Genomic DNA, 21,344 nt, shown 5'->3' with positions numbered 1-21,344 from the left:
ACTTGCATGCATGAGTGTGTTTTATTCTGAACTCACTTTATCTGGGGTGTGGACTTAAGGTCATGGGAACCCCTTTGGGGCAATTGTATGCTAATAAAACTGAGAGTTGAGATTCCAGTTCATTCCGAGAGATTAATGGGAAATGTGTGTGTCCTCCTGAGCCCTGACTTCTCTCTAAAGGTGCCCACATGCTCGAGAGCCCTTCTCACTTTATGGTGAGCATCTCATGTCTGACACTTACCATGTGCTAGTCTGACCTTAATTCTGAAGGGTGAAGCGTGCCTTGTCTCAAAGTGACCCGCTCTTTACTTCCCTAGAGGGGCACCTCCTGTGCCAGGGTCTGTCCATGAGGCTCCTCTCCCCACCTCAGACCACACAGAACAGCTTCCTCCCCTCATGACAACCTGCAGATGGCCCTGAGCTCCTCCAGGAACCTTGGTCAATACAATGAATAGCACAAGAGGCCGCCTGGGGCTTGTGCTTTCTCCGTGGAGGCCATAAGAGGTGACTCTGGTTTACTTCAGCCATGAGTTTTTTGTTTTTTGTTTTGTTTTTTTGCTTTGTTTTGTTTTTTAATCTGTTGGTCACTTTCTGGAGCCAGAAACTTTGAGGAAGCTAGGACAGCCCCTCCTTCCTCTCATCCCCCCCCCCCCCCCGGAAATGAATGGAGGTGCCAAGCCCCAGCTGTGCACGCCTAGGTTCCCCTCCGACCACGTCCCAATAGAAGGGCCTTCTGCCCAGCTAGGAAGGCAGTGGGGTAGCTTCAGGCAAACAGCAACACTGGAGTCACCTCCCCTGACAAAATCCAGACCCCACATCTCCTGTGTGGCTGTACATAAAGGACCCTGGAGCTAAGAACAGCTTCTGAATTTCTTTTCTGAGGAACGTGAAAGGGTTGCTGGGCCTATTTTATTTTGTTTCATTTACTCCTTTAAGATAAAGAAGCAAAAACACAAAAGCCGTGACTTGCCTGAGTCATGCTCTGACTCACTGGGCAGAGGCAGTGATCCCTCCGGTTCTGGTAATGGGAGCTAATCGCCTCCTGCAATGGCTGTTTTGAGAGTCATTGTCAGAGGTATTGACCACAACTGAAGAGGTGCTTTTGAAATGCAGAAGCTGAGGGTGGAGAGCCAAAGCTGCTGTGAGGGGGGTGTTTAGGAAGCACTGGCTGGTAAGAGGATATGGAGCAGGCTGGGCCTTGGGTAGGAGTTCAGCCAGCTAGTAAGTAGTGCTAGTGACACTGAGGTGGCCATTCCTCCCCGTCTGAGTTTTACTGCCAGCAGTTCTGTGTCCTCCCACTCCAGCATCTGCTTTGTAGATAGGTGCTGCTTGCTACAGGTTCTGAAGCACACGTATGAGACAGGGAATATCTACCCTTCACCTACCCATCATTTCTGTTTAAGAAACAATGCTGGGGCTCTGGAGAGATGGCTCAGTGGTTAAGAGCATTGACTGCTCTTCCAGAGGTCCTGAGTTCCATTCCCAGCACCCACATGGTATCATCCATTGTAATGGGATCCAGTGCCCTCTCCTGGTGTGTCTGAAGACAGCTATAGTATACTTTTACGTAAAATAAAAATAAATAAGATTTTTTTATGTATACTCACCCAGCTTTATCTCATCTGTATGTAGGTACTGTGTGCTCCCCACCCCCCAGGGGTTACATAAAGCTGGATACATGGCCTAATAATGAGATGTCTTTTATCTTAACATGAAGTGAGCACATCATACATTTGAACAGTTCTAGTGCAGCAATGGACAAAATCAGATACCAAGATAAACATCCTCTCAGTGATAACTCGGTTGAGTACCGTAGTGAGAAAAGAGCTTCCCTGCAGAATTGTCAGAAGTGGGTAGTGATAGTCTAAATGTTGAAAGGGAACGGGAAGGTTAATTTAATGTTGATGACACCACTCAGTACTTTTGAAATCTTCAGAGCACCAAATGTGATGGTGCAGGCCTGTAACCCCCCAGCCCTTAGAGGCAGAGGCAGAAGAACTGAGCTTTGGAACTGACCTACATAGCAACTTTGAGGCCAGCCTGGGCTTAATGTAAGACACTTTTTTTTTTAAAACAAAAAAACAAAACAGCTGTTGTGGATGTGGCTCAGTTACATCAGCATGGCCATGAGTCTAGTCCCTAGAACCCCTGGGGGGTGGGGAGCACACAGTACCTACATACAGATGAGATAAAGCTGGGTGAGTATGCCTATAAAGAAAAATTTAAAAGGAAGGACATTAATAAAGAGTTGTAGTCAGCAGAACACTGAATAATTCATTCCTTCTGGGAAGAACAGGACAGAGAAGCCAGTGTGGACAAGGACACTGGGTCTGACTAACAGAAAGCTGGCCGGGTCATGGCAGAGGCCCCAGGACAGCACTCACTGCTTAGTGTTCTGACACGGTTCACAAAGCCAAGGAAGCAAAGGCGTGATCCCTGCCCCTGTTCCTTCAGAATACATCTTCCTGACCCCAGATGACAAGTGGCTGATCTGTACATGCCACATGCAGGGAGAGCATGACAGAGTGTGAGCGTGTGAGCTTAGCTTAGTCCTGCTGTGGCTGGTTCACCGAGTTTGTCCTCTCAGTATACAGAGCATGGTTCAGTGTGCAGTTTGCAAGGGGAGTCCAAAGTCTGTCGCAGAGTGAGCCAGCCCATCTCTGAACTCAGGTAGAGAAAGGGCAAATGCATTAGCAATAACCAGACCTTCAAGCGGGGTTCCTGCTGATGTGGAAGGAAAGGGAAGCCTTTCATTCAGAGAAGCCAAGAAGGAGTGAAATGACTTGGCTGGTTTATTAAAGAAGAGATTCCAGCTGAAGGATGACTTGACACTTAAGTGAGGAGAAAGGTCGCTCACTAAGTCAGGGTAAGGTTTAGAATACTGTCATCACTTTGAGAGGGAGCGTGAGATAACGGGCAGTTTCCGTTTCAGAAGCTGTGGCCTGTGCCTGGTGAATTGGTGGCCTAGCTGAGGGAAATTAGTAGACCTGTCATTTGAGTAAGGACACTGAGATGGCTCAGAAGCAGAGGGACCTGAGTGCACTCCTAGGGCCCACACGGTGGGTAGAGAATTGACTCCTACAACTTGGAGACTGATCCAGTGACCTCCGTCCATTAGTGGTATGCGTGCCCTATGCATGCCCTGCTCCTTCCCACCACACAAATAGATGTGAAAATGTAATAACGGAAACTTCATGCAACTTTGCCCCTGTCAGATGAACACAACATCTTAAACTTTCTGTTCATTGAAGTTAACGTGTTCCCTCAGGACAGGTGTGAGGGTAACTGTGGCATGCGCTGACGCTGTCAGCCAAACTGTGGCTTCTGTTTTGCCTTTGCCATCACTCCTAAAGTACCCTTCTTCACCTACCTATAGATGTGTGGCATGCATTTTTAAATATACCACTGCCAGTGTCTTTGAGACTTGGCATAGTCCCCACACTCCAAGTGCCGCAGCCTGTAGGGTGTGTCTCTAGAGCCTGTGCCATCAGCACTGAACCTCCTCCTCAGGTAGATCTGTTGGCTATGTTAGGTCTCCAGAGTTTCGTCACCATTATCTCCATCTTCTGCATTTGCCACTGTACCCAACAAGTTTTGGCCACTGGGACTTGAAAATGGTTCTCTGGCCGGTATCCTGGATCAAGGAGCAATCCGGTTGACATTAAAGTTGACACTTAAGGAAAAGTTCATTTTCATGTGTGCATGACCACTCACCGGCTACACGCCTAAGAGCTCCTGCCATTCTCCAAAGAATGTTGGAACATGCAGCCTTAGGCTCTGGCCTGGTTTGGTTGGGAAGTAGAGTTGTTTTGTTTGGGACTTAAAAAAGCTTTTGACTTAAAAAAAACAACAACAGCTGGCATTGATCTTTACACTGTGTGTTTAACAATACCCTTGACGAGGCATCTTAAGATATTAACCAGCTTCAGCAGATAATGCGTCTGACGGGGACTCCCCCTGCCTATCTCATTAACAGGATGCCAAGCCATGAGGTGAGAACAAACAGCATGTTCAGGGAGGTCTAACTCAGAGGCCACCTTCTCATAGTGTCTGTGTGTAGCTAGCAGTTCCTGATGTCACCAAACGCTTGCATGTGCCCCAAGAACTGCTAAAGCAGTTGGCTGTGTGCTAGCAGGGTGTTGACATTTGAGATGAAATGAAATGTCATTGAGCCAACAGTACAGCGTGGGGTAGTGTTCCCTGGCGTTTGGTTTTCTGACTCTTGTGCTTGAGATAGCATGTGTGTCGCTGCAGGCGTATGTGGTTAGGGTGTGCTGCGGCCACGGCTCAGTGCATGGAGCACAGTTCGTTAGTGTGCTTTGCTCTCCACCCACTTTACAACCAGGACAAGACTGCATGCAAACACACACTGTAAAGTCCCTTACGCTAATAGGTGTGCTGGGTTGTTTAAAAGACAAGTAACTCACAGCAAGTATGAGCGCTCAGGGAATCAGGTTCTTGACCAGCTCATAACCTAACTCCAGTTTATGATCAGAGGTGACTGGGAGGTACTTGAAACGAGTCCTTAGTATTTTGGGGAAACAGGCTAGCAGACAGACATGGAACAACATTGTTTGCATTTCAGCTCTTGTCTGTATTGAAGGGTGGCTTCTCTGGGCAAGATGGATCTTCTTACCTCTCTTCCATTCCTTCTTCTGTTCTACATGGTTTAGTAGGAAGGGATTACAGCATGTCTGTGTCTGGTTCAAATTCGAGTGAGTCTGCTTCAGTGCCAGCTCTTCCTCGTGACCTACCTGATTAGGAAGGGGGCCTGGAGAAGACTTCTTAGTCTCAGTTCTGGTTTTAAATTTCTGACCCTTTGACCAGAAAGCTTATAAAAGAGTAGTTGATTGGTTAGCACTCTCAGTCACATGAAACAGAACTGTGGGGAGACAGCAAGGAGGAAGTCAGCGGTCACAAATAGAAGAGGTCAGTGGCTACGAGCAGGGTGAGCCTGAAGGGAGCACCCAGGCAATGTCTGCACTGGAGGATGGCGGGCCTCAGCCTCGGGATCAGTAATACTCTGAACACAGCCATTCTCAGAGTTTGTGTTGTTACAGGCAAGAAACTACATTCAGTCTCTGGCCCAGATGCCGAAGATGAACTTCGCAAATGTGTTCATTGGTGCCAACCCCCTGGGTGAGTTGATCATGATCTTATTTTTGTGACATAAATTAGGGACTTGAAGTTTTATTCTTTTGACTAAAAAGAGTACCTTTAAGTAACTTTTGGGTCTTAAATATGGCTATTTCTGTCTATATTGTCACATTTAAAGAAAGAGTGTACGCTCATAGGCTTGTATGTTCACATGCTCACAGAATATGGTGGTGGACAGGACAGGGCAGTGAAAGTGGAGAACAGGGAACTAGGGGGAAGGAGGGAAGTGCGACCCTTTCAGCTACTGGTGGAGCCCAGCCAAGAACAGAAGACAGGCACAGATGCGTGCTTAATGCCCAGTCCTGGGTCCTGATGCCCTCCACTCTGCAGACTCTGCCCTTCATGGTGTAACCTGCTGCCTTGCAGCTTTAATTTGCCGTCTCAGACGTTGGGGTGGCTCATCGCCTTTCTGCCCATCACCTCCAGGGTCACCTGGCACACGGAGGTGACAGTGGTAGCTCAGAGTGTGTCCTGCTTGTCCTTAAAGATGGGTGGTTACAGTAAGGACATTAGCTGAAGTTCTCGTCCCTCTCTCTGTGTAGTGAGCAGTAGTGGATGGAGAAGGATCAGACCACGTCTCCCTGCCATGAGAAGGGAGCGAGCATGTGTCCTCTGCTGTCTCCCACTCTCCCATTCCTGCAGATGTCACTGTAAAGTCAGTGCACTTAAGTCCTTGTGGATCATGTCTCTTTCCGAGGGTTCCAGAAGACATCTGCCAGAGTTACTTTATCCTTTGAAGGGCTGATGTCTGGGAGAGGCAGAAGCTGTCTCCCTTTCAAGAACTCCATCCATAGCCATGTGCCAAGGCGTGGCTGTGGCTGTGGTCATGATTCCTGTAGCAAGTGAGGTCCCTGATTCCTGGAGGAGGGAGTCCAGCCTAAGCTACACCGTTCAGGCCTCAGGCGGCACAGTGCTGACAGGTTGGGTTAGGTTTGTGGCCTCCCTGTCGTTTGGGCTCACTGGGCTTTCTGTAGCTTATTTGAGCTGCAGCATCCAGGTGAGGGTCTGTGACCTGTAGTCTTTCCATGATGATTCCACCTCCGAGTCCTCACACGTCAGATGTACAGTGCACAGTGTTGGAGTCTTCTCTGACCGACGTGATCGACAGCCTCGTTTAGACACTAGAAGAACCGGCTTACAGGAGTGAGTCCGGCTGCTGGAGACTGAAAGGAAGCTCTGGCCCATCTGGTGCTCCTCACAGCCTGCTCACGTCCAAACGTGCCTGGCAGCCCATTGCCAAGTGCTGGGCAGAAGGAACATGCTGTTACCGACGGCTGTCCTAGCTGTCCCCAGCGTGCTAGCTGGGCTGCACACCAGCGATATAAATATGAACAGCCTGTTGTCAGTCACAGGCTTCGCACCACTGCTAGTCTCAAACACAGCTGAGGACTTCACGTTGCCCTTTGATCTTAGAGTGTCTATTTATGTCTGCCTCCATGCTTGAAAAGTCTTGTTCTTCTGACCTTGTTCCTCAGCTAAGTACTTTGGCCCTGAGGACATACAACTTTTTACCTTAGGGTGGCAGGCACCTACTCACTCACGTTGAGTATCAAGTCAGCAGACTTGTAGAAGACCATGAGAAGAGTCTGAATGCAGGCAGTCTACCTCGTGCTTCAGGGTTGAAATCAGAGTCATGTGGTCTGTTAAATGCTAGGGTTACAGTGGGTGCCACCATCCAAGGCCTTATGCACACTTTACTGGCTATATCCCAGCACTCTTAGTACTCTAAACTGGAGAGCTAGCGTATGCACTTTGCTGTTTCCTCTGTGCCCTCAAAGCCTGTATTTCTGTGAGTAACTGGAGTTCAGGCTGCAGGGTCTGTAATCACTCAGGAGAGCAGAGGTCCATCATCTCTTCAGCAAGTTCTCCTCAGTACCCACAGCCTTCCACACTGAAGAATTCATCTGGAGCTGTACCGATGGCCCAGTGCTTAAGAGCACTGCTGCTGCCCTGCCGAGGGAGGGGCCCTTGTTTTGAGTCCCTGTACCCACCTGGTGGCTTGCAACTGTCTTTAATTCTACATCCAGGGTCCAGTGCCCTCTGCTGGCGTTCAGATTTTCAGCCAGCAGGCATACACTGTAGTGCAGACATACTTAAACACACATAAAAGAACCTATGGAGGTTAGAAAGCCTTTCTGTTTCGTGTGATAGCTGCTCTGTACGAAGCTATCCTCCTAAGCGGGACATCCTCATCAGACAGAAGCAAGCAGGTCTGCTCCGTAGCCTCTAATGAGGTCATTGCTTTTGGGAGAGAAGAAAATCAGTAGTAGATGCCGGAAGCCATTGCCAAAAGTAACTGGTGATCACCAGAAGACAGACATGTCCCCACTACTCACCTGGGGAGAAAGGGGAAAGAGGCAGATGCCAACCAACCTTAGGTCCAACAGCTTGGAGCTCGTGGCTGTGGTGCCCCAGTTCACAGCCTCATCTGTGACATGGTTTTTACCCAGTATGTCTGACTTCATTCTTACCAACGATTAAGATGTAATTTCTGGTTTGTGGTAAATCTAAAGACTAGAGAAAACTGGGAGGGGTACGGTAGAGCACACAAAAGAGCGGAAGCCTCTGATGATGCTGTGCAAACACCCGGAGGGTCGACACACGAGAACCAAGGCGAATGGGGAGAGGGAGGCTTGGGGGAGGATTGTTTATTGTAAAAACCTCAGCAATGTTCTTAAAATGTGCCAGAGGCATTCAGCACATAATAACACAGGAAAGGACTTGCGTGCAGAAACAGACACCTTCAAGGGTGCTTTGTGTGGATATGAAAGACGCTTGGGACTTGCACAGTGCTGTCACTAATGTCTTGTGCTCTCCTCCTCCTCTTCTCTGGTGTGACAGCCGTCGACCTGCTGGAGAAGATGCTCGTTCTGGACTCGGACAAGCGGATCACAGCAGCCCAGGCTCTCGCGCATGCCTACTTTGCTCAGTACCACGACCCTGACGATGAGCCGGTGGCCGACCCTTACGACCAGTCCTTTGAGAGCAGGGACCTCCTTATAGATGAGTGGAAGAGTGAGTCCAGGGCGGGCTAGCCTGGGCCTTGAGCTTGCTTTCCTTTTATTCATGTTTGTTTGTTTGTTTGTTTGTTTGTTTGACCCAGGGTTTTTCTCTGTGTAGTCACTCAGAGGAATTCACTTTGTAGACCAGGCTAGCCTCAAACTCAGATCTACCTGTCCCTGCCTCCCGAGTGCTGGGATTAAAAGCGTGCACTACCAAACCCAGCTTATGTAATCTTTTTGAACAGTGCTGGAGATTAGACCTAGGACTCACACATACTATGCAAGTGTTCTACCACTGAACTACTTGCCCAACTCAATAACTTATTTTTTAAAATCTTTTCTAAGTGATTCTCACTAATCAGAAGCCTTAGGGAAAGCGAGAACTTATGGCAGCCTAATATTTTGAATACACTTGTGATCCTGAGCACTTGGGAATCAGATTGAAAGTTTAAAGTTTAAAAAAAAAAAAAAGTCTGTAAAGTTATTCACAACCACATAGGTAGTTTGAGGCTATCCTGGGCTACGTGAGAACCTGTCTGAATAAAACCCTTGTGAGTGGTTACTAGTGGATCTCTAAACTCATAGCCAGGGTCTTGGGTGCGTATGTTCCCTGGTGGGTTTGTAGATAGAGTGCACAGCCCTGTGCGTTGACATAGAGCTTTGAGGTTCTGGGGTTACAGTTACAGCATCTTCTCAGGATGCAGAGGGTCCAGTGTATTTCAGCACAGAACCAGGACGAGAGGCTTAATAGCTTACTTTTGGCCTAGTTAGGGACGGCCGGGATGGAGCCGCATCTCCTCACCCTTTGTAAATCACAGGTCGGTTCTGCATAGACTCCAGAGCGGGGCTGCCTCGCTGTGTGCAGAGTGCAGTGCTGCTCCGGGGAGCACTTGGGAGGAGCACCTTGCAGGATGGAGTGAGTGGGGTGACAGTCTCTCCGTGTCCTGGAACTGCAGCTGCTCTGCTGCAGGTCATGAGCAAAAAAGCAAGGCAGATGAATGCAGTTCCTCACCACACCTGAGGGAGGCGCTGAGCGTCTGCTTTGCGTCTCACACCTCCCTCCCTCCCTCCCTTCCCTGCCCTAGGCCTGACCTACGATGAAGTCATGAGTTTTGTACCGCCACCCCTTGACCAAGAGGAGATGGAGTCCTGAGCGCCTGGTGTCCACTCTGTCTATCCCACTTCACTGTGAGGGGAAGGCCTTTTCTCGGGAACTCTCCAAATACCATTCAAGTGCCTCTTGTTGAAAGATTCCTTCATGGTGGAAGGGGGTGCATGTATGTGTGTAGTATGTGTGTGTGTCTGTCTGTCTGTCCACCTATCCTTGTGGAAGTCATTGTGATGGTAGTGACGTCATGAGTCATGGCTGCTCCGTGGCAGTCTGCCTGCTTTCTCAGAGTCTAGGCAGGCCAGTGGGTACTGCCATCTCCATAGGGACGTGTGTGTTAAGTCAAAGTAAGAAACAGTCATAGATCCCTGTTCCTCGTTACCTTGCCACTTTGTCTTCTCCTGTGGCCCTGTCTTTACCATATCACAGTGACAGAGAGAGGCTGCTTCAGGTCTGAGGCTATCCCTCAGCCATGCATAAAGCCCAAGAGAACCAACTGGCTCCTGGGCTCTAGCCTGTGATTAGCTTGCTTAATGTCCTCAGGACCTGACAGGTGTGTTCAAAGCTGCCAGTCTGTGTGTGCCTTAAAAGGAGAGAAGGGCGCGTAGTTACAGAATCTCAGCTGCTGATGTTCTGAGCCAGGCAAGTGCACAGGGCTGTTGGATGGCCAGCGGGGAGCTGGAAAAAACAAGGCAGCGTTCAAGGAGGCCATGGGTGCATGTGTGTGCATGCGTGTGTGTGCAGCCGCTCTCCCTCACTTCCAGGAGCAAGCTGTTTTCTATGCTTACCGTTCACCTCAGTGCAGGGGTCTCCAGGGCCAGGCACAGGTTCCTGCCATCAGTAGCTTCTTCTTGTGTGTGTCATCTTCACATCTGGCCGAGTGCAGGTGTGTTTGCATGCTGTGCTCTTGGAGCTTGTCCTGTCTTCTGGAAGCCCTGGGCCAGGCGCGTGAAGACTTCCCAGCAGTTCCTGTCCACCGCCTCAGCTGACGCCATGGGCACACGGCTGCTCCTCACTCCAACTACGTTGTGTTGAACACAACTGACCCTCCAGGTGCTCATGGTGCAGGAAAACCGGACAGACAGAGCACCGAACCCTTGCCATCTGATGTCGCCAACTCCCCTAGGACTGTCCCAGCTCTGGAAATGATGTTCTCCTCACTCGTGGTAGTAACCAGCTAAGAAAGCTGAAAACTGAACGAAGGAAGAAGCGAGAGCTCCTGAACCCAGGAACTCCTCTTACTCTCTTTCTCAAAACAGGGTTGTTAGACACAAAACCAAGTAGTCACAGGTCCCTCTCTTCTAAGGGCCCCCAACCCCCGGGCAGCTTGATGCTGATTTCAGTATCGATTTGGGGAGAAAGCAATTTTGTCTTGGAATTTTGTATGTTGTAGGAATCCTTAGAGAGTGTGGTTCCTTCTGATGGGGAGAAAGGGCAAATTATTTTAATATTTTGTATTTTCACCTTTATAAACATGAATCCTCAGGGGTGAAGAACTGTTTGCATAATTTTCTGAATTTCGGGCACTTTGTGCTATATGAGGACCCATATATTTAAGCTTTTTTGTGCAGTAAGAAAGTGTAAAACCGATTCCAGTGTTGGACATAACAGGTCTTGTATTTAGGTCAAGGTGTCTCCATTTCTGTCAGTGCAGGGACATGCATACTCCATGGGGCAGGGTATGACCCTGAATCACCTGGAGTCCAGAAGGAGGCAGACTGGCCAGGCCTTGCCGCCCGCCTCAATATGCAGTTCAACTCCACATCAACCCATCAAGATGGGTTAGTCACAGTGTCTGGTTTTTGAATGCCAAGTATGATTTCCAACAAAGCTCTGCTCTGGTATTTTATTGAAGACGTCTTTGCACATGTGACCACGCTGTGTCAAGGCTGTGCTCCAGGGCCCGGACTCAAAGCGAGAGCTGGCAGAGAGCTCCTGGCATCCACAGCACAAGGCCGCCGCCCACTTTCTCCATCGGAAGACAAGGGAACGAGAAAACTGCTGTTTATTCGTATTTGTGAACTTGGCTGTAATCTGGTATGCCATAGGATGTCAGACAATACCACTGGTTAAAATAAAGCCTATTTTTCAAATTCAGATGGGTTCTCAAGTTTATTCTGATCCTTTTCTTGGTTGTGGGAAGTGTTCTGGCTTTTTTTCCCCATCAGGTGTGACCTAGCACATATGTCTGGCAGACCCTTTCAAAGCTGCTTAGGTGGACCTGTGGTCAAGGCAGGTCTTCACTGTGAGTGAGTTCCCATGCAGAGAGGAAACTCCACAGATAGCAGCCTGGGACACATCCACACACGCCTGTTCTAGTATGTGAGCAAGTTCCCACACAGAGAGGAAACACAGACAGTGGCCTGGGATGCATCCACACACACCTGTTCTTGTATCTGAAATGTATGTTTTTCACATCTTCAAGTAATTGGTTTGATCAGAGAATACCCACAGGTTTGTTAATGTCTTCTGTGGCTACTTTATTGACACAAGGACAACTGAAATCCGTGGGGCAGAGACCACAGGGTTACCCAGTTAGCTGCTTAACGTGTAGCCCTTGTCAGGTTTACCGACTGCTTCTATAAAATGAACTTTAAAAAGTTGCTTTCTGATTATATATTCTAAAACTTTATACATCATATTTTTTACCTTTAAATTGCCAAAGAGAAGGCTAGGTGTATGCCTGTGTGCGCAGAATGGGAGGACACCTGCCTGAGTCTGCTGTCTTCAAAACTAGTGAGCTGCGCCATGCATTAGAAGGCTGCAGGGCCTCGCAGCCAGGTTCTCTGGGTCTTTGCTGATGTGGTCTCCCAGCTAACCTGAGGACACTAAGCTAGGCTTTTTGTCCTGTGAAGGCCAGCATGATGAGACACATGCAGACCCCGTTCTTTTCCTCTGTCTCCCCACAAGGGTGAGGGCATAGGTTTTCAGCTGTCATAGGGGTGTGAGTAGCTCTGGTAAAACTCAGCCGAGCCATCAAGGTGGCCTGTCACCAAGCCCTACAACCTGAATTGAATCCTGGGGGCCCACTCAGTGGGGAGGAGAGAACCAACTCTCAAGTTGTCCTCTGACCTCAGCACTTGAGGCAGAATTTTTAAATGTAATAAAAATAAGAATCAGACAACTTTTGGGAAAAACAGACCTGGACACAGCTCTCCTGGGGTTCTGAGAGAACTGGCCCCAGAAATCGGTAAATGCGTTTAAACTAAAATGATAACCAGAGAAAGCCTCTTAAGGAGTATGGGAGGGAAGAGGAAAGAGTAGGGCTCTAGTTGCTACTGTTATCCCCCAAAATGGTCAACGAAAGTATGTTCTTCACTTCCACAGGAACAAAGTGATCCTGAGTTTTCATTTTCAAATGGAACATTTAGTCTTCTCAATATCGTTATTTGAATTTTGCAACATCACAAAGAACTTTTGTAGAAGCCAAAAGGGGGTTGCCTTAAAGGTCAGCAACACCTGGTTCAATCCCCAAACCCTTGAACAGATACCTAGGTTTGGCAGCATGCATTTGGAATCCCAGACCTCCAGAGTATAGAGACAGATACACTCCAGGGCTCAATGGTTTGCCAACATAGTCTGTGCCAGGATACAGCTTGCCTCAAAAGAAGGCAGGGCCTGGAGAGATGGCTCAGCAGTTAAGCATACTAGCTGCTCTTGCAGAGGACCCAAGTTCACGACTTTCTTAACTCCAGTTTCAGGCAATTGGATGCCCACTTCTAGCCTCTGTAGGCACCAGGGAGACACATGGTCCACAGACATGCAGACAAAATACATTAAATAAGAAAAAAAAATGTAAAGGGTGGATAGTAACTAAGGAATAACACCTGGCTTCCATATGCATACACACACAAACATATAGACACAAAGAATGTAAAACTACCTGATGACCTCACCCTACCAGTACACTGTAAGTACTTCCCTTACTGTTGACTAAGTCTAACTTGCCACTTTGTAATAACTTTGCTTGCGGTTTCAGTTTTGTAGTATCAGCTTCGCCAGGTCAAACATCCTGTGCATGACGGGAGACAGCTGCAGTCAGAGCTGCTTGGCATTTGTAGCATTTGACACTTGCTTATACTCTAGGCTAGCAAACTGCTGTCAAGTGGTCCCATCCGGGTGACTCACATCTCTTATTTTCAGGGAAACCAGGGGGGACTCAGGTAATGCAAAGAAAAGGGTCAGTCCTTGATAATCCAAGTGTGTTTTAAAATGGACACGCCCACTGTACCTATCAAGTACGTGTCTAGAAGTCCTTACAAGTGCACAAATGGTGGAGGATGGTTGAGTACCACATTCCCTGTGAGAGAAGAAACTGACGACAACCTAGGAGGTTGCAGCAGAGCCCCATCTGCAACAGAGCCCCACTCAGACTCATGTGGGGTCATGCGAGGTGCGTGCTGTGGAATAAGGCAGTGACATCCTGTAGTATCTATTCTCCATCATTGATAAGTGGTGGACGTTGGGGAGTCCCTTTTACCCAGAATGCTTAGGACCGGGGTCGTTAGGGATTTCAGAGTTACCACCATTCCGATGTCCCTAAATCAGGAACCTTGAGATCTAAACCATGCTGAGTGACAAATCCGGTGGACACCCCAATTGAGGAGTGGCACACTCTGCTCGGCTGTGGCTAACAGAATCCTAGGACGCATACTGAATTGTCAGCAGCGTCTCTGGCTTTTGTCTACAGCTACAATGCCTGGTTTTTAATCAACCAGGAAGGTCTTTAAAATCCACCTGGCCTGGGAACCTATTCCTCATAGGCCTTTCTGGTACAACCCGAATACTAGCTCCTTAGCTGCAGGAGCCTTACCTCGGAGGGGAGGGCAAAGTGGCTTCTTTCCCACAACCAGTGTTCTGAGGGATCTGAAGCAAGAGTTTCCAACTTAGCCACTGCTGACATCTCGGCCAGATAATCATTAGTCACAGAGCCCTCCTTTGCAGGCCACCAAGCAGTACCCACCCACCCATGCCTCCACCCACTAGATGTCAGCTTCACTCATGCTTCCTTCCGTGATTTGTAACAGCCACAGAGGTCTCTAGATACTACCAGTTGGCAATAGCATCCCCAGTGTAAAAGTCGGGCAGGAGTCCCATGCCTTTGTTCTTGAGAATACATTGAAGGTCAACATCTTGTAGCCCGCTGTAACTTTAGAGAGGTGGCTTGATATCCCAGAAAGAAAGGTCCCAGCTGGACCTAGTGGTGCATGCCTTTAATCTCAACACTTGGGAGACAGGGGAAGGCAGATCAGAGTTCAAGGATAGCCTCAGTCTACAGAGTGAGTTCCAGGACAGCCAGAGCTATGTAGTGAGGCCTTGAATGAATGAATGAATGAATGAATGAATGAATGAGTGAATGAATTGATGGGTCATGAATGAATGAATGAATGAAGTGATGGGTCATGAATGAATGAAGTGATGGGTCATGAATGAATGAATGAAGTGATGGGTCATGAATGAATGAAGTGATGGGTCATGAATGAATGAAGTGATGGGTCATGAATGAATGAATGAATGAAGTGATGGGTCATGAATGAATGAAGTGATGGGTCATGAATGAATGAATGAATGAAGTGATGGGTCATGAATGAATGAATGAAGTGATGGGTCATGAATGAATGAAGTGATGGGTCATGAATGAATGAATGAATGAATGGCCCTTTTAAAAACTCACATATGTCTTGAAAGAAGTCAGACTTTTCAGAAGGAAGTCCTCAGAGGTGCTTCATGCCTGTAATCCCAGGTAATCTCAGTGCTCAGGAAGCAGAGGCAGGAGATTTACTGCAAATTGGAGACCCTGTCTCAAACATACTCCCTCCTAGGCCTGGAGAGATGGCTCAGAAGTTGAGTGCTCACTGCTGTTTCAGTCTCCAGCACCCACATGGTGCTCACAACTGCCTGCGACTCCAGCCCCAGGGGACCCAATGCCACTGGTCGCTGATATCCAAGGGCACCCGTGCAAATGTGCACATACCCACACACAGGTTCACATATGTACACATACTTATAAAATCTTTTAAAAGTCATTTTTTTTACTTCCGATTGCTCCCTCTCTGTGATGTGGGAGAAGTCGCTTGTGAGCCATGGCGACCACCCGTAGAGCAGAGCCCCCTGGTACCCATTGCTGGAGGCCATTTCCGGGCTAAATACACCTATGGGCAGCTTCCTGATTTCCTGACAAACAGTGGGGTTTTATGAGGGAAGTCCAAGGCCTTTGTGTCTGGGTGTTCCCTGGACCTGCTGAGCTGGCTCTTCCATTCCCAGCTACGGTGTCGGTGATTGTCTGCCTCTGTGACACCCAGATCCATTTCCTCTGAGCCATTGCTCAGGCATGATGGAGCCTCCATGAAGGACTTGTCACCACCCGATGATGACTATCTGATGGTGGCTGTGACAGCACCGTGTGGGGAGTGTCCCCACCTACAGATGCAGGATGACAGAGTGACTGCTCTGCTCATCAACCCTGCTCTCTCTCAGCTTTTATGCTCCATCCCCGGGTTTCTGTGACTCGTTGGAGTTTACCAAGACGGAGGACACCCCTAGGACTTTTCCTAACTACTCTTTAAGGTGTACTTTTATTAGTGGGTGTGATGACACACGCCTTTAATCCTAGCACTTGGGAGACGGAAGGCAGGAGTATCTCTGTGATTTTCAGGCCAGCCTGGTCTACAGAGCACGTTCTAAGACAGCCAGAGCTGCACAGAGAAACTCTGTCTCAAAAAATAAAACAAACAAAAGAGAATATGTATTTTTACGGGGCTGGAGAGATGGCTCAGTGGTTAAGAGAACTGACTGCTCTTCCAGAGGTCCTGAGTTCAATTCCCAGCAACCACATGGTGGCTCACAACCATCTGTAATGGGAATTGATGCCCTCTTCTGGCATCCAGGTGTACATCCAGACAGGGTCCTCATTAAAAAAGCATGAATAAATAAATCTTATTTTTAAAAAGATGTATTTTTATTAAACAGGGTATAGTGGCTCGTGCCTTTAATCCCAGCACTTGAGAGGCAGAGACTGGCAGATCTCTGAGTTCAAGGCCAGCTTGGTCTACAGAGTAAGCTCTTGGGACAACTAGGGCTATACAGAGAAACTGTATCTCAAAAATATTTATTTTCACTGTTTTTATTTATTTACACACACACACACACAACTGTGTGTGTGTGTGTGTGTGTGTGTATGGCCAGAGAAGTCAGAAGCAAGTGTTGAATCCCTGGAGTTGGAATTCTGGACAATTCTGAACTGCCTGATGTAGGTACTGGGAATCGAACTTGGGTCATCTAGAAGAACCATCAGTGCTCTTAACTGCTGAGGTATCTTTCCAACCTCTCCTTTAAAGTAATTTATTTTTTTAAAGGTCTTTTATTTCAGAGTTGAAAATAATCATTATAAGTCAGGCGGTGGTGGTGGTGGCGCACGCCTTTAATCCCAGCACTTAGAAGGCAGAGGCAGGCAGATTTCTGAGTTCAAGAGTTCGAGGCTAGCCTGGTCTACAGAGTGAGTTCCAGGACAGCCAGAGAAACCCTGTCTTGAAAAACCAAAAAAAAAAAAAAAAAAAGGAAATAAGATATAATGGTTAAGAGTTTGGCCTTTGGGGCTGGAGAGATGGCTTAACAGTTAGGAGCACTTGCTGCTCTTCCAGAGGTCCTGAGTTCAATTCCCAGCAACTACATGGCAGCTCACAACTATCCCTAACTCCAGCTCCCAGGAATTACCAATTCATACAGGGAAAACATCAACAAACATTAAATAAATCTTTTTTTAAAAAAGAGTTTGTGGGTCTGGAGAGATGCCTCAGTAGTTACAAGTACTGGCTGTTCTTCCAAAGGACCCAGGGTTCAACCACATGGCAGTTTACAACTGTGTATAACTCCAGTTCCAGGGAGTTCCAACACCTTCATATGGACATATGTGCAGGCAAACCAGCAGTGCACATGAAAATATATATATATGTGTGTGTGTGTGTGTGTGTGTGTGTGTGTGTACACATACACATATACACATACACATATACATATACATATATATGAGTTTGGCCTCTAAAAAGTAAAGTTCTGGTTCTGGCCAGGTATGATGACAGTACTCTTGTAATCCCAGCGTGAGTGAGACAGAGGGAGGCAGATCTCTGTGAGTTTTAGCCCAGTTTGGTCTATGTCGCAACTTTTAGGCTAGCCAGGGCTAACTACATAATGAGATGACACACTGTTCTAAAACAAGAATAAGAAATGAATAAATAAACTAATTACTTAAAATAAAACAAAGTCTGGGAGTAGGGAGATGACTCTTTCAGTGAAATACTTGTCATGCAAGGACAAGAACCAGAGTTCAAGCCCAGCTCCCACATAAAAAGGCCAGGTGTGGTGACTTGTGCTCTTAAGTGTAGTTCTGGGGGGCAGTCACTCACCGCAGGTCTATGGAGCTCCCAGCCAGCCCAGCCGAATCAAGTGGCAGGTCCCACTGAGAGGTCCAGTCTCCACAGAAGCAAGGCATGTGGCTGAGTGGGTAAGAGCACTCACTGGCTGCTCTTCCAGAGAACTCGGCTTCAGTTGCCAGCTCCCACATGATGCTTCACAATGCTCGCTAACTCAGTTTCAGGGGCTCCAACAATGGCCCTCTTCAGCCCCCGACAGGCACCAGGCATTCTGGAGGAGCCCAGACAGACAGACACACAGACATAAAATACATCCATACACATAAAGTAAAGGAATCTAAAAGGGAGAGAAAAGGGCTGGAGAGTCGTGGCGCACGCCTTTAATCCCAGCAGTTGGGTGGCAGAGACAGGTGGATTTCTGAGTTCGAGGCCAGCATGGTCTACAGAGTGAGTTCCAGGACAGCCAGGGCTACACAGAGAAACCCTGTCTTGAAAAGCGAGAGAGAGAGAGAGAGAGAGAGAGAGAGAGAGAGAGAGAGAGAGAGACACAGAGAGAGAGACACAGAGAGAGAGACAGAGAGAGACAGAGAGAGAGAGACAGAGAGAGAGAGAGACAGAGAGAGAGAGACAGAGAGAGAGAGACAGAGAGACACAGAGAGAGAGAGACAGACAGACAGACAGACATGTCCACTGTGAAATGTGTGGGGACGTGTCTGTCACGTATGCAGTCTTAGGTCAGAACTCCATGGTGTGGATGGTGGAAGGTGGGAGAGAGACAGTTCCACGCTGCCACTCTCAGTGGTCTAAAGACTTCCCCCAACTCAACTCAGGGAAAACTGGATCTTTGACCTTAGTGTAGACAGGTAAGGCTGGTATGAAGCAGCAGTTGGGGTCAGAGTTTACTTAATGATGTGTGTGTGTCATTGTGTATCTCTGTGTCTGTGTATGTGTGTGTCTGTGTGTGTGTCTGTGTATGTGTGTGTCTGTGTGTGTGTCTGTGTATGTGTTTGTGTGTGTTTGTGTCTGTGTGTGTGTCTGTGTATGTGTGTCTTTGTGTGTTTGTGTGTCTGTCTATGTCTGTGTGTGTATGTGTATCTGTATCTGTGTGTGTATCTATGTATATGTCTGTATGTGCCTGTGTGTGTGTCTGTGTGTGTGTGTGTGTGTGTATATGTGTGTGTGTGTGTCTCTGTCTGTGTCTGTATGTATACATATGTGTATATGTGTGTGTGTGTCTGTATATATGTCTCTGTGTGTGTGTCTATGTATCTGTGTATGTGTATCTGTGTGTGTATCTGTGTGTGTGTCTGTGTGTGTGTCTGTGTGTCTGTTAGTGCACATGCATATATGTGCACATGGAAGCCAGAAGCTGACCTCAGTGTGTCCTCTTCAAATGCTCTCTACCTCACATTTGTGATATAGCGTCTCCAATGAACATGACCATGTCAGCTACTGGCTGGCCTGCAAGCCCCATGATCCTCTTGTGTGTACCTTCCCAGTGCTAGGGTTAAAGGCACAGGCCTGTATGCCCAGCATGTTCTGTGGATCCTGGAATCTTAACTCATGTTCTCAACTTGTTCAGCAAGCCCTCTACTGATTGAAATACATCCCAGTCCCTAAATGACATTTTTAACATACTTAAGAACAGCTCTGGGCTGGTGAGATGGGTCAGTGGTTAAGAGCATTGACTGGTCTTCCAGAGGTCATGAGTTCAAATCCCAGCAACCATATGGTGGCTCACAACCATCTGTAATGAGATCTGATGCCCTCTTATGGGGTGTCTGAAGACAGCTACAGTGTACTAACATACAATAAAAAAAAAAAAAGAACAAATCTTTAAAAAAAACAAACAAACAAAAAAAAAAAACAGCTCTGAGCCAGGCAGTGGTGGTGCACGCCTTTTATCCCAGCACTTGGGAGGCAGAGGCAGGTGGATTTCTGAGTTCGAGGCTGGCCTGGTCTACAGAGTGAGTTCCAGGACAGCCAGGACTATACAGAGAAACCCTGTCTCGAAAACAAACAAACAAACAAACAAACAAACAAACAAACAGCTCTGAGCTGGGAGGTGGTGGTGCATACCTTTAATCCCAGCACTTAGGAGGCAGAGGCAGGCAGATCTCTGAGTTGGAGACCATCCTGGTCTACAGAACAAATTTCAGGACAGCCAGAGCTTTGCAGAAAAACCCTGTTTCAAAAACAAAATGAAACAAATAAACAAACAAACAAAAACCCTTTAAGGACCATCAGAGTGGCTCAGCAGGTAAAGGGACTAGTCTCCAAGGCTAACGACCTGAGTTTGATTCCTGGGACCCACAGGGCGGAAGGAGAGAACTGTCCTTTTGCACACGGTGTGGCTTGTGTGTTTCCTGAACCGCAGAATAAATGTAATAAAAATTGTAGATGGAACCGTAAGTGCACTATGTTACAATACCGGTAAGTGGCGTCAGAATGACTGAGCACTTGTTCCCGCCCTGGGAGCAACCGTCATTTCCACACAGAAGCAAAATGTAAATATGGAGAAGGAAATGAAACCCAGAAACCACACAGGGAAAGAAAGGCTAACGAGTTTATGGAGGGTAAAACAGCAGGATTCGGTGAGTCTGGTGGTCGCCAGGAGCCACACCTTCTGTCCTACCCCAGTGTGACTGTCCTGGAGTGTCCTGGAGTGCGGACAGACTGACAGCATCATCTGTATCCATAGGAAGGTGATCTTGTCCTCCAGGGCTATCAACTCCTGAGCAGGAAATAACTCCGAGTTCACTCGGAGCCAAGAAAACAAGCTGGAGCCGGGGGAGGCATGATGGCACACGCCGGAATCCTAGCGTGTGGGAGGCTAAGGAAGAAGGGTCAGGTGCTCGGGGCCACCCTGGGCAATATAGAGAGCCATGACCTGAAATACACACAAGAGAATGGATGGGGTAGATGAAGTGGCTCAGCGGATAAGGGGGCTTGCCAACAAGTCTGACTACCTGAGTTTGATCCCCAGAAGAACTCACTCAGTGGATGGAGAGAACTGACCCCCAAAAGTTTGTCCTCTGACCCCCAACCCCAACACACACACACACTGTGGCATGTACAGACCCCCCCCCTTACAGACATACAAATAAAAATGTAAAAAAAAAACTAAATAATAACTCAAATGTTTTTTGTCTTCTTTGCCTCATATTATCTGTGCCCCGGGGACAAGTAGCAGTGTCTGGAAACGTTTTAAACTATCACCCGTGAGGTGATTCCTAGCATAGAGGGAGAGGGTAGGAGCTGGGGACTCAGTTAAGCATCCTGCAGTGCAAGCATGGACAGTCCCTTCTACCAAAGGGCCCGTCTGAGCCAGCGTACAGCGGTGTCCAGACTAAGGAGCTCTCACGATCGAGAAAAAAGGGACAGAGGGGGCAGCAAGATGGCTCCGTAAGAAAAGGTGCTTGCTGCCAAGCCCGAGGACCTGAGTTCTATCCCTGGGCCCTACAGATTGACTTCAAGGTCCCCTGTAATGCAGCATGTCCTAGTCTGCAGTGGCTTCCTCTGCAGGGCAGGCACTACTTGAGGATAAGCACTCTGACGCCAGATCCCACACGCTCGGGTCTTGACAGGTGCCCAGCCCAACTCTGAGTAAACAACTGGAAGCTTCTCTGTTTCTAACTAGTCAGAGAAGTCAGAGACACAAACAAGCCACTTCTACCTTCCACCCTCCTCCTCCTCCTCCTCCTCCTC

The 21,344-nt window shown here is 47.9% G+C and overlaps 1 protein-coding gene across 6 annotated transcripts in view; it reads left to right on the top strand.

Annotated features, from left to right (window-relative positions):
• The window catches only part of Mapk14 (mitogen-activated protein kinase 14), a 57,452-nt gene extending 46,088 nt beyond the window's left edge, over nucleotides 1-11,364 (top strand). For 3 of the 6 annotated variants that reach the window (XM_028777052.1, XM_028777055.1, XM_028777054.1), the window contains exons 10-12: nucleotides 5,061-5,139; nucleotides 7,999-8,172; nucleotides 9,245-11,364. In XM_028777052.1, the coding sequence (XP_028632885.1) occupies nucleotides 5,061-5,139; nucleotides 7,999-8,172; nucleotides 9,245-9,312 (321 nt within the window). In that variant the 3' untranslated portion in view covers nucleotides 9,313-11,364. Of the gene's footprint in view, nucleotides 1-3,912; nucleotides 3,993-5,060; nucleotides 5,140-7,998; nucleotides 8,173-9,244 lie in introns of those variants that run through there. The other 3 variants (XM_028777053.1, XM_028777056.1, XM_028777057.1) reach the window with 2 other exon arrangements.
• Nucleotides 11,365-21,344: the final 9,980 nt, after the last annotated feature.

The sequence above is a fragment of the Grammomys surdaster genome, unplaced genomic scaffold (genome assembly GCF_004785775.1).
Source record: "Grammomys surdaster isolate TR1022 unplaced genomic scaffold, NIH_TR_1.0 277, whole genome shotgun sequence".
NCBI lineage: Eukaryota > Metazoa > Chordata > Mammalia > Rodentia > Muridae > Grammomys > Grammomys surdaster.
The sequence above is the reverse complement of the archived record's forward strand: the minus strand, read 5'-3'. Positions and strand labels throughout refer to the sequence as shown.